Raw genomic sequence first — 12,583 nt, 5'->3', positions numbered from 1 at the left:
GAGTCAGCCTGCCATGAAGTTTGTTAAAGCTCCATTGAATTTAAAAGGGGACCAAATATAGTAGGCAGGCAGGAGTTCACATCAATCTACCATACACAGCCACACACCCACACAATACGGTGTGGCCTAGTTGTTCTGCAAGGTTCAAGGTCACAAGTTCATGCCTTTCTGCTTATGGTAAGTGTTTTTCAAATAAGGACTAAAAACTAAAATAAAAACTAAAAAAGATCAGTATTTGTATCATTTGGTGAATAGATTTTTTTCATATTGATGCAAAGAAACAATAAAAAAAGAAAACTCAGGTATTAATTCCTCTTTTATTAGGATTCATAACAAAGGCGTAACTAGGGCAGAAACACAGGCTATTTCTGTATAATGTGTGTGTGTTCGTGTGGGTGTGTGACTGACACCTGCAACCATGGCTCAGTGGGCATACACACCTGCACCTAAGCACTGTGGTTTCAGTGGCTGGCACACACACACAGACACACAGTCAACTCGAGGCATGTAACTGATGGCCACTGAGGGACTGCTCATTCACACACACAAACACAGCAACATGAACCCACGGACGGTGAGAATATCCAATCCACCACTTGAGACGGATCCAGGTTGTGCGGTGAAGCAGGGATACTTCAGTGTAGGAGTTAAAATATTTCCATCAAAGTTACCAAACAAGCAGCTACAGTAATGATCTCCTCAAGCCTAAGATGCTTTGACGGCATCAAATAGACGTGCTTACCGCTAAACGTGTTTTGTTAGAAACCATTTCAGGAGGCAACCGGCGTGTTTGGTGTCTGTAGACATGTGTGTTCATGTCTTTTCACCTCATGAGCCAGAAAAAGGAGCTGATTGATTTCTTCCTCTCCTCCACACCTGTCCTGGAAAATAATGTTTAATTTAGGCTGCCACTGCCTGAATTATACCCAGCTTCCCCAAGGTGTCTTCACAAGTGTGTGTGTGTGTGCTTGTTAAGTCTGAATGATTGCGCGGCTGCCTTTGCGTAGGTGTGTGGGTTTCTTTGCTGTGTACGTGTTTGCATTTGTGTGTGTGTGTGTGCATCTGTGTGTGTTTGTTTCTCTGCTGGTTCTCGTCTTTCTCAAGGACGCGACCAACTCCTGCTTGTTTTTGTTCCTCTGGAAAAAAACAAGGGAACACTGTGCTGCTAGAGCTCCAGTCATGAGCAACAGCAGACAGGGAGCGATATGAGGGCAGATGAGAGCGGCTGCCAGCTTCTCTACAAACACTAATGACTAAATACATCCATCTTAACGATTCAGGGATTCTTCAGGATACAGAAAAGCAGAAAAAAGACAGAAAATAGCAAATAGGGACAGAAAAATGGAAGAAAAGATCTATAAAAGTGCTGTTTTGCCATTACATCTGTTTATCAATTTTACTGTACAAATGTTATAAAGGAGATATTGTTCTAAGACTGTTTTATTTGAACAATTTTAGTATCCAGTATCTGCACACATTGCAAAAACAGTTATTACAATTCATCCTGAGAGGAACATGACTGTCTGTATCAAATGTCATAGCAATCCATCCGATAGTTACTGAGACATTTCAATAAATACAGAGAATGTCAACCTCATGGTGGCACTAGAGGCAGTAGTTAGGGTCATCACCAAATGTCAGCAGGATCTATCCTCTAAGCCAATCTATGTGATAGCTGTTGATATATTTCTATGGAACCATGATGCTAGCACAATATTACACACAAGAAATAAGATTAAACTAAGTTTAATAAGTAAGTTAAGTAAGTACAATAAAAATATTAATCAGTTCTTTCCACACGGCATGATCAATGAAGGCATAGACAAGGCCAGGGACCCAATCAATACAATCTATATGATTCAGCAGCAGCTCCAAGATTCAACTCCAGAACTGCTTCTTTCTTTTTAATTAAATTATACTGTGATGTGATATCCGAAAGGTGGAACACAAATAGACTTAATTTAGTCACAAAGTAGTCTTTTTTTATTATTTCACACTACGGTTTGTGCACACTTGACATTTTCTTTTTCCTGCCTTCTTGTTGCCAACTTTTTTAAACAGTTTCACTTGATTTTACTCACAAAGACCCCACTAATTAAAAGCAGATGGTACAGTGTGGTGCTCCTGGACAAATGAGTGTATTTCATGGCATATGTTATGTTACTGGGTGTCTAAACCGAAAGCCTGCTCATAACATCAGCAAACGATGCCAGAGCAGTGTCTACCCATTAGTCAGTGCGAACACACACACTGTTTTGACTGTTTTTTGTCATTGTGCTTTCACTCACTCTCTGCTTTTCTTTTGTCTTTGGTTTAACACACCGCTGTCCATTATTTTCCCTGCCAACGGCATCAGTCAACATGCCAGACACATATATACACGCACACACACACACACACACACACGCACATCCTGTCATGTCATTCATGATGCTGTGTGACAGGCAGATTGACAGCAGACAACACAGAGCCATGGCTCACAGTCACTGTTTTCATTGTTTTGTTCCTTATTGATTTTGTCTCCAGTCCACACACTCTTCTCGAGTTAGTGCTTACTGACTTTCTGACATTTCTGCAGTGGCTGTCATCATCCACTGTGCAGAGTACCAAAGACTGTATGGCCACCCACAGCTCCAACACCATCATTAAGTTTGCTGACGACACAAACGTCGTCAGTCTGATCACCAACCACGATGAGACGGCCTACAGAGAGGAGGGCAGAGCCCAGACATCTTGGTGCCAGGACAACCATCTCACATCTCAGTGTCAGCAAAACTATGAAGATGATTATGGACTACAGGAAGTGAATGAGAGAACGACATGCCCCCATCACCATCAAGGGGACTACACTAGAGAGAGGCAGCAGCTTCAGGTTCCCGGGGTCCACACACTTGGCAGACAGAGGCTCACCATGGAATCCAGGATACTCTGTAACTTCTACAGGTACACAATTCAAAGTATCTTGACCGGCTGCATCCCCTCCTGGTACGGCAGTTGTGGTCAAAACTGTTCAGCACATCACCAGGATGAGGCAGCGGTGTAGGAAGGAGGCCAACAGCCACAAACTCTTCTGTCTGATGCAGTCTATATTATATTTAGAGTTGTTCTAATACCAGTATCTGCAATTTCTCCAAAATTGCCACAAATGTAGTATTGGGTATCGACAAGTACGTGTTTGTTTACAGATCCGATACCTTTTTCTTTTTTACAAGTCATGACCCACCCTACTCTGACAAAAGGGTTAACCTGAGCCAGGCCATACAACTATGATAGCAATCATAGCTTAGTAACAAAAAAAAAACATATATATACACATATATATGTGTGAACTAGCAGCCAACTCTGATTGTATGCTGTCTTATGTATAAAGCTTTTTGAAAAAAGCTTGAGTTTATCTGAATAGAGACATAAACTATCAGCACTTTGTTTTGTGTACTTCTAGTGTCAAACACTAACTGTATGTATCCTGTATTCTTTCCTACAATTATCACGATTAAAGAATATTGTCTACAACTAACCTGACTTTTCTTTGTGATAGTAAACTGAATATATTTGTGTTTAGGGCTTTTTTACTCAGGCCAAAGAAGCTACTTAAAGATGATGTCTACAGGAAATTGTGACAGGCCTTTTTTCACTGTTTTCTGAAATTCCATAGATCAAACAATTAATCAATTCTTTAAAAATTTGCTACCTGTACTACCTTTGCTAAAAGCAATTCAGTGCACTAAATAACGGATGCAAAAACATTAAACTAGTAACATGCCTCAAATTGCACAGTGTAAAGTTAATCAAAGTGCCCATAAGTGTGGATACCAAAATACTAAAACCGAGTAAACAAATGAGTCTTTCATCCCACTCTGTTCGTTTTTGTAGAGAGTGTGCAATCTGTTGATGAATCAAAGTAAAACGTGATATTGCTTCTGATCAATAAAACAAATGCACTACCATTGTGTTTATCCCCCTCAGGCCTGTAATTCTCCCTCTGGGAATGTTTGAGCATTTCTGAGAGACTATATAAAGGATTTCTTGCTTATTTGTTGGGAAGCTATGAAAAGCAATAGGACTAATTGCGCCACAGGAGCAGTGAAGAATGAATGAGTGACACAAACAGAGGGAGTGAAGAGAGGGCTGAGGGTGGTGGTTTCATCTTCACACCCTGAATGTACTCCCTCTCCTCCTTCCTTCCCTCCTTATGCTAATCACAATCTCTCCATCACTTTGTCAGCCGTCCTCCTCTCTCAAAGGTTACATTGCGGTTTCAGTGTGGTTTTTTAACCATCTGGTCACACATACCGTTACTGTAAATATATATATATATATATCATCGTAGTTTTATTCAGTGACGCTCTATCAGAAATCACGTTTTTGTTTTTGTTTTGTACACATGTATATCCACATATTAGAAAAAAAGAGTGACCCAGTGTCTACAAATAAGACATTAATACACCTCCATTTTAGAAATAAATTGCTGCCCTAACGTTGTTACCGGCAACAAAGACTTTTAATGCATAAGATTTCCGCCAACTCGAGTTGGCGGAAATCTGAGGATCTGATGAAACTCCTCACACAAAATTCACAACTGCCAGTCTTCTTGACCTCACTTTAACACCAATATTTTGCTAAAACATAATCACTTAATAAAGGGATAAAAACATGGGAAGTTAAGGTTCAGAAGTTCAAAAAGCCTGCCTCACACACTCTGATTTAAAAAGATGCTAAATGTTCTCCCGCTTTCTTTGAAATGACAGGAACTGGAATCAAAAGTCATAATTACTGGCACACACACACTCCTAGTTGTGCTCCAAAATATGAATAAAAAAGGAAAAGACTCTACACTCTAACACGTGTGAGGAGGACCTGGGGTGTCACATCCCTGCATGAAATGTAAACTGATATCAGCTTTGAAATGGAAGCGCATTCTCACATGAAATGGGGTGTAAAATATTTTTGCCAAGGAGTCAATAGGAAGGTGATATATATTTCACACTTGGCTGTTAACAGTGGATCAGTTCACAGTGTCACTGGGTTGAAACCTGAAACCTGACAGGGCTCTTTCAGTGTGGAGTTTGTTCTCTGTGTGTCTGGATGGGTTTCCTCTGGGTGTGTCTGTTTCCTCTCACAGTCCAAAAACATACAGATTAGGTTAACTATACACTATAAATTGCTGCCTAGCTGTGAATGTGAATCTGTTTATGGGTGTTAGCCCTGTGAAGGACTGTCCAGGGAGAAACCTGCCTCTCTCATGCTGAGGGAGACTCTGTGGGGGAGAAGTAATTATCATCCTGCTTCAGTTCTGTTCAATAAACCGAACACAAAGACAACCAATGTCTGCAAATGAGAACCTCTGTTGTGATGTGTTTGTACATTATTTGTGCATACTGACTGTCATTCAGTGTTTGTGTGTGTGTGCAGAAATGTGTACAGGAATATATACTAAACGTATACTGTGAGTGCATGTGTGTATATGGGAAGGGGGCGGGAGAAGAGGAAGTAAATCTAATCAGATGTGTGTTGTGATATTTCCCTGTAAGATGATCTCCATACGCACACAATAAACAGAGCATAAACACTAGAAACAGGAGAAAACATCTAGCCTGACTTGATCCAAGGGGAACACAATCCACCAAGCAGCACTTCTAAAGTTTCTCCTTCATTATTTCTAAGAACTAAGTGATTTCTCTTTTTAAATCTTCCCCAGAGAACTGATCAATTCCTTTGATATTGCTCGACATCCTCTTGCATCAATATTCTTTAAATATATTATTGCAGGGTATCTATTCTGTACACACACACACACACACACACAGACACACACACACACACTCTCTATTTTTCTTCAGGTTTCTTCTATTTTCTCCCTGTTAGAAGAGTTCCTCTTCTGAAACGAAGGTCTAAGGACAGAAAGTGTCATATGCTGTACAAAGAAAAGCCCCTTGAGGCAAAATTGTGATTTGTGATTTAGGACTATATAAATAAAATTGACTTGACTTGACAGTTCTGTCTGGAAAATACATTTCACAATGTCATGATATTCCAGGAATCCTGTGACCAGTGGAAAATAAATATATCATTAATCATAGGCCCACACTGTCTTCCTGTCCTCTACATGAAACTGTTGAGCTAGTTTGGAGCAGTGTACATATCCTAGTATCTCGCCTTTCATACACAAACACACACACACACACACACACACACACAAGCACAGACACACACACACTGAGTTCTATACCATTAGCAGGCTGTGGGTATGAAATGTAGGTTTCATTAGAAGATCTCATCCTTCGACCTCTCCCACAGGGAACCCATTCTATTAACCCAGATCTATAATTGACTTCTTCTTTTAAACATACATAGCTGACAGAGAGAGGAAGAGAGGGACTGGCATGAGGTAAAATGGGAGTGGTGGGCTGATTGCTGCAGACGGTGAGACAATAAGCCTGATTACATCTGCGTTCTGCCTGTTGAGTCTTTCTCTACCTGCATCTATCTGCTGTTCTTTAAAAGCATCTCCAGCTTTGCTGTTGATCCATGTATGTGACCCACAAAGAACTACCTCAACCTTATTGGCTTCAAAGAGAAATGCCCAGGATTGGTCGATGCCTGAGGAGACATAGATTAATCCTGCTATAGCCCTGACATAGGCAACTAATGATTAATGATTATTATTTGAATTATTGATTAATCTGCCTGTTGTTGTCTCAGTTAATCAATTGGAATATAAATGGGCAGAAAACTTCCAATCAGAAAAGAGACACAATATTCAGATTAATACATATAATACATCTTCCCATTTGAAGCTGGAACCAGAGAGTATTTGGTATTTTTGTCTAAAAAGATTCATAAAAATTCTTGCCACCTGTTTTTAAATTAATGCATTTATTTTCCTTGATCATCTCAGCTCTACACTGACACTATTGGCTCCAGTAATCTTTTGAGTTTGTAAATATTTGGCTATTATATGAGCATAGCATTACTCCTGCATTTGGATTACATGGTGGCACTTAAGTGTACTGAAAATGATCTACAAACCAAGAATCTGCCTACGTGATCATTTGAATATTCACGGTTGTCTTCTCTTATAAATACAGGGAAACGGAAACCAAGCAGGATTTCCATATTCTTGAGGAAAAGCACAGCAAAGGGGGAGAAAAAGACAGCTTTATTTTCCTTCGGCAGCATAGCAAAGCTAAATCTTTAACAGTATGACTCGCCCTAACTATTCATTGTTGTAACTGCTGTAACTATTTGACAGATAAAGCTGTCTGTGACGCCTAAATATAATGCAATATAAAGCTGAAATGTAACCACTGAAAAGGTTCTCAGTGTTTCGAGTTCATAAAGCCGTTTCTGTGCAGGTGTGCGTGGGTGAAAACACTGTGTCAAGCAATGCAAATCTGACGCCATTATTAGAAAATCTTCACCCAGCTGTTCCATAATGTTCAATGACAAAGTCTGAACACTTATACAATCAAATAGTTTATTTTCTTTCTGGTTTGGTAATCTTACAATGCGAAAAATATGTAAATATCTGTGATGTTTCATCAATTCCCTCATTTCTTTCTGTCCCAATTATGTATATATAAAAAAACTTCATTATATTCAAGGGATTACATGACCAGGGGAAAAACCAGTGTATTGTGAGCCTCCTCCTCCTCCTTCCATAACCTCAGAGCAGGCTACCTGTCTTGCTGTCTCCTATATTTAAATGTGCAGCTACTTTGGAGCAGAGACACCCTACTCTCCCACTGTGCAGGAACCGAGGTCATAAGACCATGAACTCATTAAGGAAATGACATGGTGGAGGTGGTGAGGCCCCGTAATTAAGAGCAGGGGGCCCCCTGGGTGGAGTGGCATTTAAATGGAGGATGTACAGAACAGAGTTAGATAAAGAGGGAGGAGTGGTGGAGAAAGAGACGGTGGGAGGAAGATTCAGGAAGAGGGGAGTTCAGTGTACGCCAAATATAGAAATATAGTGTCAGAAGAGGAGAGAATAGATGGAGATATTTAGAGATTTTACGTGACTAATAAAGAAACAGGTTGTCTGCTGGTTCAAAAAGTCAAGTGAAAGATGTAAAGGAATGATTCAAAGAGAAATTGGTGTATTTTCCAACCTGTATTTCGCATAAATAAGGGTATTTCTAACTTTGCACTCGTCCTCTATGTTGCAGAGAAACAGGGAAACAGCTGGTTTACTGCTAGTCCACTGATCAACAGTTGGTGGCCGTAATGCACAAATAAGCGAAGCAATGATGCCCGCAAAATAGCAGTGAAGAAAAAGACAGCAAGGATTGTAATGAAAGCAGGAAGTGAACTCAGTATTGATAAATGTGTGTAAGCAATTGTAAATGTAATAAACTAAATAAAATGAAATCTTAAATCAACAATATTATATGAGGATAAGAAAAGTATTATGTAAGGAGGAGGTAAGATAATGATAGGAAGTGTATGGTTGTAGATGGCCGCACTGTACACCTATACGAATATGATTAGATGTTACTAGCCACGAAGCTGTGGATGAGCCAGTCATTGTCAAACAGTGACCAATGAGCTAATACAAATGCAACGTCACTGCTTAACGTTGTGCTTTACATTTCAATACATTCTTAAAGTTTGTATTTTTAAGGAACCTTAGATATTATAAGAAACACATAGAAAAATGGTTTCAGAGAGGCTTTGGCGTGTATTTGGGTACCCGGCCCATTGAATTCATGACCCTGACTAAAACAGAAGTTATCAAAGAAGAAGAAGCTATTTGTGCCCCTCCATGCGCCACTCAAATGTCACCAAGAAAAAGAGGAAGTAGCATTCAGGTGAAAGGGGACCGAAAATGAAGTAAGGTTGTTGTTAGACATATTATAAGATGAGAGGAAATACTTATCAGTTATACAGAACACATCACAGGAAGCCAAACAGCCAACACCACGTTTCCTCTGGAGGCGGCTCACTTAGTGTACTTGTCAGTCTGAAAGGGCACTCCAGAAGGAGGTAAGGACATGGCTGAGGAACTCAAAGACCTCTTGGTTTTTGAGAGGACTGACGCTGGTATCCTGTGAGTGCTCTTAACAAAAGACAACTGATTTTGTCCTCTTGATAGGATAGATTAAAGAAAAGGTTTACATTTTAATCATATGAATCAGAGAAAAGACACTACTTCTCAGCTCCTTGAGAGAATGGATAAGATTATGATAAAAAGCACCACTTAAAGGCACTTCCTTTCACAGCGATGAAGGTTAAGACAATGTTTAAAGAGAATTTATAACCTAAGAACAGACAGAACTTTTAACCTCCAATAACACTGTGCATGCGGGTAAAATAGTGCAATGTATTTGTTTCATTAGAAGTCAAATGCTGTGTACAGTGATTTGGCTGATACGAAGCGCTGCTACATGTCACCACAGAGTACGTATATGATGATTTTTTTTTCTTACTTTCAAGATATTTAAGAAGAGATAAGTGAGATAAGAGTTCAAGTCAGGCCCCTCCTAGGGCTGAATGAGAACAACCAATCAGAGTCGAGAAAGATGAGTCTCATTCCCAGGTCGTCCCAACGAACAAACAACTATCTTTATAATCTCTGATTGGTGCTTTTCACTCAGACGTAGTGGATTCTTACCAAAATATGACAAAAATTGATTTATGAAAAAGTTACCTAGAGCAGCTTTAAAGTAGAGGGTAAACAAGACTAACAAGAGTGAATTTAGACAGCAGCTAAAGAAAGATCCTGCTACTTTAGGATCTACGGGTGGGTCGATAGTTAATTTCTTCATGGAAAAAAAACTATTAAATTCTGTCTCAGAAAGATGTTTGTTTTTTGAGAGACTGAGCCCACCACTTAAAACAAGAGATATATTTTTTTGTAGAGATTTTACCTGGAATACCTGTTGTTTATGGCTACTTAGGGGCAGGTTTTTTCACAGTGATAGTTTATTGGAACTTATTAGCTGCCTGCTGCTGCTGAAAAAGATCCTGATGGGAACCAAAACAGTAATGTTCCATAGAGCTGAGGAACTGCAGAGTCAGGTTATAATTCTCTGTGGGTTCATCAGTAACACAATATACAAATATTGATGATAAACATCATTTGTTTGTCTCTTTAATTTTTTATTTTTGTCTTAGATAATGCAAATAAACTTGAAACTCAAAAATATACTCATTACATCCACTGAGGATCAAAGCGCAAAAGGCTTCTAAATATCCTTTAACCTCCTCCTGCTCCCTATCAACATACTGTACATCCCTAACATTGGAAGTCAACATGGGACTTAATTTCCCATCGTGCCAGAGCGGCTCTGTGGTCAATATCGGTTGTATTGGGCAGCTTCCGGGTGTTATTTAGCTATCTACAGTATTGAGTCTATCAAATATCTAGAGAAATTCCTGTGTCTGACGGTACAGTAGAACTGTCAAGACGGGAAAAGGAAGGAGAGAAAAAGATGGAGGCAGCTCAACCGTATCACTGGCGATGACAGGTGACGGGGTCTCATGAGCTGGTATGCGCAGTCTCGCTCGTCCTCCATATGTCTTTCACTACTCATTCTCGCTCTCGTACTGTACGCAGGCATACAATTTTAAAATGATGAATTTATTTGTACTCACATCTGATGCGGGCCCTTTATCAGCACCTGGACAGGAGAAAGTGACGAACTCATGGCAACGTTTGTGAACCACGAAACAACACACTGCGGAGAGATAGAGAAAAAAGAAAGAGAACATTTATGAACATTGGCCTTGGTAAAAAGCTTGACACACTCGTGCACAAAATAGAATGTTATTCAGTTATGTATGAAGAAAATCTCCTTTGACTAGTAAGCACACATATTCAAAGTATTCATTCATTATTTTATAATTTAGAACTTTCAGGGTAACCTAAATGGTTTAGATGTTTAGTGTCTAAAATCCCGGCCTGGTTTCAAGACTCAAACCATATCATGATGAAATAGTATCCGGGTTTTTCCATGTTTAAAAACCCAGATTGTACTTTTTTATTATAGCATTAAAGGGAATCACACTGTGTTCATCAGGATGAAATAAGTCATGCAGCACTGTATCTGATGTGAGTGAGTTGCAGAAAGTAACAGGTGAATCTCCTCATGGTCACAGCTGAGTAGGCTCGGCTTTAAAATGTGAACGTGCAATTTAAAATTTTACAAGTTAAGTTGAAGAAAATGATATTTTTTTGATGAACGCTCAGTTATTTTGCTGTCTCCGAGCTTTTCAAAGCAGCACTCACTTAACCTATGAAAAGCTTGAGCAGTGATAAATGTACAGAGGGATGCTGTGCCTCTGTCTTAACACCTACGCACTCTTATTGTCACTCATGCACTGTTGACTCATTGTCAGCTACTCTGTTTAGAGCCCCCCTCTACATCCAACATCCACAATGTAATGTAAAATGTAACCTCACATTTATATCTCCTTATTAACAGAATTTCCTGTGTTTACAAAGTTCGCTGTCAAGTGAAATTAAAAATCAGCAATAACAACAAATTCAAGGTTGAGGTATTTTTCTCCATATTTGTTGAAAATAACAAGTATACACAGAAACACACGCGAAAGATCAAAGAAAGCCTGTACAGTCATAATTTTAAATGAGATGAAAAGCGGGAACATGGCTTCACTTTTCGGGTCGGTAACAATCAGCGATGCCGAAACATGTGAAAGCTTCGACGCATAGCGAGCCTGTCATCTCCACCCTGATCAATGTCAGCTCCACTGACAGGCAAGACGAACAGGAAGGCTAAAAATACCCCACAATCACACAGACACACATACACAGTCCTTATGATTGTGCCCCAGAGTATATTTACTCAGTGCGTATGGCTGAGTGAGAGATACAGAGGAGCGCTGTAAATGCACTGAACAATAAAGATTTTAATGATAGCAGCAGCCTAAACAGGTTATAGAGCGACCACTGAAAATAATAAAACCTATTGGAAGCATTTTGCTCTACTGCTGGCTTATCTAAATCTATATATGTATTGTTATTCCATTAAAGTAGAGCCACAACGATAAATTAATGAATGCATTAGATAATTGATAATCAGCGATCAAATCAAATCAAAATACCAAATATTCTCAGGTCTTGCTGCTTTCTGCTTTCTTTATTTCAATGTGGTGGTAGTACACTGAAAATCTTTGGCTTTTGAAATGTTCAGACAAAACAAGCTTTCTGAAGACGTCATCTTCGACTATGGGAACGTGCATTTTCAGACATTTTCTGACATTTTATTATCCAAACATGTAATTAATTAATCCAGAAAATAATCTGCAGGTTGCACTTTACATCTATGTCTGTCCAAACTCATATAGTCCATGTGGTGAATACTTGGATCACTATCTTGCTGACACATATTAACAATTCCAGTGAATATACTGTGCATTACACATGTACTTGATTAGTATGTAAAGATTTATAGCTATGCAAAATGTAGTGCTTTTGTTTTCTCCTGGCGGGTCATACTCAACTCGCACGTTGTTTGCAGTCAAGTGATTTTGATTTTGATGAAGACTGAAATTGTATTCATTGCGTCATCGTCAACGTCTTTGTGAAATATGGAATCGCCCAATTCATTCTCAAATTACG

The 12,583-nt window shown here is 39.3% G+C and overlaps 1 protein-coding gene across 1 annotated transcript in view; it reads right to left on the bottom strand.

The window, feature by feature from the left end:
* Positions 1–12,583, bottom strand: part of LOC118323080 (protein kinase C beta type-like) — a 75,091-nt gene that overhangs the window by 36,732 nt on the left and 25,776 nt on the right. Inside the window, exon 4 of the mRNA XM_035655000.1 lies at positions 10,597–10,679. Within this exon, the coding sequence (XP_035510893.1) occupies positions 10,597–10,679 (83 nt within the window). The remainder of the gene's footprint in view (positions 1–10,596; positions 10,680–12,583) is intronic.

The sequence above is a fragment of the Morone saxatilis genome, unplaced genomic scaffold, assembly GCF_004916995.1.
Source record: "Morone saxatilis isolate NCDOM2014 unplaced genomic scaffold, NCSU_SB_2.0 Contig14, whole genome shotgun sequence".
In the NCBI taxonomy this organism is placed as follows: Eukaryota; Metazoa; Chordata; class Actinopteri; family Moronidae; genus Morone; species Morone saxatilis.
This window is presented reverse-complemented; position numbering and strand designations above follow the sequence as displayed.